The sequence below is a fragment of the Salmo trutta genome, chromosome 31 (assembly GCF_901001165.1).
Source record: "Salmo trutta chromosome 31, fSalTru1.1, whole genome shotgun sequence".
Classification (NCBI taxonomy): Eukaryota; Metazoa; Chordata; class Actinopteri; order Salmoniformes; family Salmonidae; genus Salmo; species Salmo trutta.
The window spans coordinates 4,607,152-4,613,151 of record NC_042987.1 but is presented as its reverse complement, the minus strand read 5'-3'; the positions used below and the strand labels follow the sequence as shown (position 1 = coordinate 4,613,151).

Here is a 6,000-nt window from a genome sequence, read left to right as displayed (position 1 = left end):
TCGGCCATGGAAACCCATTTCATGAAGCTCCCAACAGTTCTTGTGCTGACTTTCCTTCCAGAGGCAATTTGGAACTCTGTAGTGAAAATTGTAACCGAGGACAGATGATTTCTACGTGCCTCAGCACTCGACGGTCCCGTTCTGTGAGCTTGTGTGGCGTACCATTTTGCGGCCGTTGTTGCTCTTAGACGTTTCCACATCACAATAACAGCACTGACAGTTGACCGGGGAAGCCCTAGCAGGGCAGAAATTTGATGAACTGGTGGCATCCTATAACAGAACCACGTTGAAAGTCACTGAGCTCTTCAGTAAGGCCATTCTACTGCTAATGTTTGTCTATGGAGATTACAATGCTGTGCGTGCGATTTTATACACCTGTCAGCAACAGGTGTAGCTGAAATTGCCGAATCCACGAATGTCGATATAGAGAGAAACAATTAAGAGTTGTTAAATTAATATAGGAGAAACACTGACTATGATCTGACAAACATCTATGATTGACTTTCACTACCGTTTCACTTCTTTCACTTCTCAAATTCTGATATGGATGTTTTGATACATTTAACAGACCAAGGCTCTCGCTGTTCTCTTTCTACATTTAAGTCTCCAGTGTGCACTCTGTGGTACCTGGGCATAGGTTCTGGTCCTGTTTTAGGGACTCAGATGTGTACAGTGTGGGACCTGGTCCCGTTTTGGCCCCTCAGTTTAAAAGGTGATTGTTGTGGTAGCAAGCCCTGGTTCCTCATCTCAACGTTGGGACTCAGATGTGGATGTTGTGGTAGTGGCCCTTGGAAGAGTCAATGTCGACCCGGCGGGCCTCAGCGAAGGCCAGGAAGGTGACCAGGCCCACCAGGTTCACCACAGTGATAAGGATGAAGACAGATGTCCACGACCCTGTAGCCTCAATCAGATACCCCGAGAAATACACCATCAGCACACCTGGAGAAACACACACACACGATCAGATACGCAGAGGAATACAGCATCAGGAAACAATACATGCACACACAAACTGAGCAGTTTCAGACTACGGCATATCATATCAACAAATGACAGTTCAGCCTCCCATTCCCAGTTGTGTGCGGTATAAGTAAACGGATTGAAATGCCCCTTCCCCCTACGGTACCCTAACTGTCACCTTCTACTCCCTCAATTATTTATCTGACACAAACTCTATTATCACTCCAGTATCAAATATGCATGGAGCATTGGCGCCAATGAGACAGACAAGAGACACAACCCAAAGTCCTGCCTTTAGAACAATCAGATGAATTATTCATCACTACCTCATGAAAGGCCAACACAACTGATCCTGGAACTGTTGGTGAAAGATTCATCGCAGATGGTTCCGCTTTAGTTTGTCCCTCAATGAACATGCTTACCTGAGAATGCGCCACAGGTATTCATAACACCTGCAATGAAAAATAGATACATGATTCATTTGTAATATTTGACAGGACTGTAATATTAATCAATCAAAAGTCAAATCTGCTGAGAGGTGGATAAAGAAACCACTGGTGTAACATACCAAACAGAGCCCCAGCACATGATGGAGCCAGGTCCTGAACATTCACAGACACACCGCTGGAGTACAGACAACAAGACACGTTACTGTCTGCCCAGTAGACAAGGTGTTAAACAGACTCCCTATACTGTCTGCCCCAGTAGATAAGGTGTTAAACAGACTCCCTATACTGTCTGCCCCAGTAGACAAGGTGTTATACAGACTCCCTATACTGTCTGCCCCAGTAGACAAGGTGTTATACAGACTCCCTATACTGTCTGCCCCAGTAGACAAGGTGTCATATAGACTCCCTATACTGTCTGCCCCAGTAGACAAGGTGTTATACAGACTCCCTATACTGTCTGCCTCAGTAGACAAGGTGTTATACAGACTCCCAATACTGTCTGCCCCAGTAGACAAGGTGCTATACAGACTCCCTATACTGTCTGCCCCAGTAGATTAGGTGTTATACAGACTCCCTATACTGTCTGCATCAGCAGATAAGGTGTCATATAGACTCCCTATACTGTCTGCCCCAGTAGATAAGGTGTTATACAGACTCCCTATACTGTCTGCATCAGTAGATAAGGTGTTATACAGACTCCCTATACTGTCTGCCCCAGTAGACAAGGTGTTAAACAGACTGCCTATACTGTCTGCCCCAGTAGACAAGGTGTTATACAGACTCCCTATACTGTCTGCCCCAGTAGACAAGGTGTTATACAGACTCCCTATACTGTCTGCCCCAGTAGACAAGGTGTTATACAGACTCCCTATACTGTCTGCCCCAGTAGACAAGGTGTTATACAGACTCCCTATACTGTCTGCCCCAGTAGATATCTTTGTCACCTGAACATATTAAACCCTAGAAAACTGACAGGTAAGTGGAACTACTGTTAAAGCACGGCACTTGTGAGGGGGTGATTATGTTTATATGATCCATTCCACTGTTGGTTATTATCTACATCCTGCATTTATCATTTACATCCTTGTACACTTTCAGGATCAAACAGCGCAGCCCTCAAGGGTTAGTACATGCGGCTGAATATGGTCAGGCCCTAGATGATAGACACTAGGTCTAGGGGCTAGGCCTAGGAGTGGATTTGGGGACGAGCATCGGTACCTGTGGCTGAAGGTGGTGAGACCCATGGTGGCAGAGACAAAGGCCACAGCGGTGGGGAAGGTGGTGGTGCCACACAGCAGGAGGGTAAACACACTGGACACACCCATGGAGAAGAACTGACCAGGACACAAGGAGAGGAAAGGTGAGGAGAGGAAAGGCATATCTAAAGTTTACTAGTAATGCCAATTTGGGCATTGAATCAGAAACAAGCTACAATACCTGCATAAGCTTCCTCACAGCAGCAGTGTCAAACCCTAGAGAGACAGAGAGAGAAAGAGACACAAAGAGAGAGAGACGTGGGACAGAGCAATAGTTAAAAACCTTGACAATCGTATAAAGGTACCAACTTCGACTGATTACAATCAGTAAAACATAAGTAAAACATTCACATCATTCGTTTCCTGATGACAAATAGTTGATATCTCTGGCATTACCTTGGCTGATAAGGTGGTCTGAGAGACAGCCACTGAAGAGAGAAGAGGGGATGGCCACAAACCATGGGATAACATTAAACACCCAACCCTGCGGGGAGAACACCATAACATTAAACACCAAGAACACGGATATGAGCACAGACATAATACCCTATGGGTTTTTTTAAGAGATAGTGATCCAACTTGGCGAACATCTACGTTTGGGGAACATCCGAGATCCTTAGCTAGCAGAGTTTTATGTCTACACCATGTCTACAGCGCCCTCTCTTGGTTTACTCAGTGGCATTACACAGGTCTGTCAGATGCAAGGGGGGGGGTCTGACTAGCTTTGAGCCATTTTGTATGTACACTTTCAAGTGTCTGTTGTCTTCGCCATTCCAACCTTGAACTCCAATGTGGTATTTCAAGTTTTGTTTTGCCTTGTCTTCTGAAGGGATGGGTTGGGAGAAGAGGAGGGATGGAGGGGGCAAGTTACCTTGGCATCAGGGAAGGTGTCCTTGAAGTAAGTTGGTAGCCATGACAACAGTGTGAAGAAGGTGCTCGCAGTGCAAAGGTGCGTAATAATCACAGCACTGAAGGGAGGATAACAGAAACAGAGAGAGAGTTCAATGTTAAATGTCTACTCTTCGCAGATGACCTATGCCTGCTGTCACCCACAGCACATGGCCTACAGCAGAGCCTGGACCTGCTAGAGCAGTACTGCCAGACCTGGGCCCTGGCAGTAAACCCAAAAAAGACTAAAATAATGATTTTCCAGAGAAGATCCAGATCTCAGGGAATTAGACCAAAGTTCTCAATTGGTACAGAATATATAGAGTACTGTACACACTACAATTACTTAGGTTTAAAAATAAGCCCATCTGGACACCTTAATGAGGCAGTGAATGAACTGAGAGAAAGCACGCAGGGCATTCTACGCCATTAAAAAGCAAATTCAAATACCTATTCAAATTTGGCTAAAACTTATTGAATATGTCATTGAACCAATTGCACTTTATGGCAGCGAGGTGTGGGGTCCACTTGCAAAACAAGATTTCATCAAATGGGACAAACACCCCATTGAAACCCAGCATGCAGAGTTCTGTAAGATTCTCCTACATGTCCAGAGGAAAACTACAAACAATTCATGCAGGGCAGAATTAGGCCAATATACACTAATAATAAAAACTCAAAAAATAGTAATTAAGTTTTGGAAACATCTAAAATACAGTGACCCCCTCTCATATCATTACCAAGCCCTGCAATGCCAAGAGCTGAGCAAAGAAAAGAGTCCCCTCATCCAGCTGGTCCTGGGGCTGAGTTCACAAACCTGTCCTACTAGCACACTGAAGCCTCAGGACCAGAACATCCAATCAATCAGAATAAATCAAATTACAACACAGTCAAAACAAAACTACATTGCTTATCGGGAAACACAAGCACAAACACAAAGCAAAATGCAGTGCTATCTGGCCCTAAATCGACAGTACACCGTGGCTAACTATTTGACCATGGTTACTGATCAAAACCTTAGAAAAACCTTGACAAAGTACAGGCTCAGTGAGCACAGCCTTGCCATTGAGAAGGGTAGACACAGGAAAACCTGGCTCCCTGTAGAGGAAAGGCTGTGCAACCATTGCACAACAGCAGAACCTGAGACGGAGCTGCATTTCCTGACAAAATGTAAAAAATATAAAACAATTAGAGAGTGTCATTTCTTCAAATTTGAAACCCTTATTCAAGGTTTCAAAGACCTCTCTGATGAGAGTAGGCTACCCGTCCTGTTGGGGGAGGACGCAGAGCGCTGTGGGTTGGCAGCGCACTACATTGCTGCCTGCTATAAGTTGAGGGACAGTGTCTGACAGACCAATCAACCTGCACATGTCCTCTACTGTATGCTTATTGTTATTGTTGAATGTATGGTTATTCTGACCCTTGGTTATTGTTGTTACTGTTGTCCCGTTGACGATTTTGATTCTCATTTTTTATATTGTAAATATCCAAAATAAGCTTTGGCAATATGTACATTGTTACGTCATGCCAATAAAGCGAATTGAAAAATTGAGAGAGAGAGAGAGAGACAGAGAGAGAGAACAGAGGGAGAGAGAGCAGAGAGAACAGAGAGAGAGCAGAGAGAACAGAGAGAGAGCAGAGAGAACAGAGAGAGAGCAGAGAGAGAAGGGGAGAAGGAGAGAGAAGGAGAGGAGAGAGAGAGGAGAGAGAGAGAGGAGAGAGAACAGAGAGAGAACAGAGAGAGAACAGAGAGAGAGAACAGAGAGAGAGAACAGAGAGAGAACAGAGAGAGGAGAGAGAAAGAGAACAGAGAGAGGAGAGAGAAAGAAAACAGAGAGAGAGAGAGAGAGAGAGAGAGAGAGAGAGAGAGAGAGAGACAGAGAAAACAAATAGAAATAAGTTAGTGTACCACTTCTATGATTCATAGGCTACGTCATTTTAAAGCTCATAAAATATTCCACAGCGGTTCCTACTTTTACTGGCTGTAATAACTTACGTATGGGTCACCACTACAGTTATATTAATGTGCTTGCTCAACATAAAAACAAGCAATATCAGTATGTTTATTGTACATTTATTTGGAGTGTTTAAATAGCTTTCTCTCCACTGAGTTTTGCTCACTCAAGAAGTGAACAGTGTCAGTCTGTTCTGCAAATCCATGCTCACACCAACCCCCACCCACACAGTCAGTGACATCTGCTTTTCTGTTCAGTGGTTCATTTTCCTATCAAGGTGTGGTTTAGCCATTACAGGAAACAAAATCAACCAACCAGACATCATTCCTGTCATTGTAAACAGGGCAGATCAGTTGAACGGACTGCCATGGGGTTCTATAAATAACAGCCAATAGAGACAGGCACAGAGGATATGAATGAAGCCTTTATGTGAGACGGAAACATCTACAGGGAAGTGAGCTGATCAGAGAGGATTGTGTTTGGGCTTTATCT

At 44.3% G+C, this 6,000-nt stretch overlaps 1 protein-coding gene across 1 annotated transcript in view; it reads right to left on the bottom strand.

Annotated features, from left to right (window-relative positions):
* Positions 1-502: 502 nt before the first annotated feature.
* LOC115169379 (solute carrier family 17 member 9) overlaps positions 503-6,000 on the bottom strand; it is a 31,321-nt gene continuing 25,823 nt past the window's right edge. The window contains exons 7-13 of the mRNA XM_029724943.1: positions 3,537-3,633; positions 3,062-3,149; positions 2,847-2,881; positions 2,628-2,743; positions 1,529-1,584; positions 1,383-1,412; positions 503-939 (exon numbers count right to left, since the gene is read on the bottom strand). Coding sequence (XP_029580803.1) covers positions 761-939; positions 1,383-1,412; positions 1,529-1,584; positions 2,628-2,743; positions 2,847-2,881; positions 3,062-3,149; positions 3,537-3,633 — 601 coding nt within the window. The 3' untranslated portion in view covers positions 503-760. The remainder of the gene's footprint in view (positions 940-1,382; positions 1,413-1,528; positions 1,585-2,627; positions 2,744-2,846; positions 2,882-3,061; positions 3,150-3,536; positions 3,634-6,000) is intronic.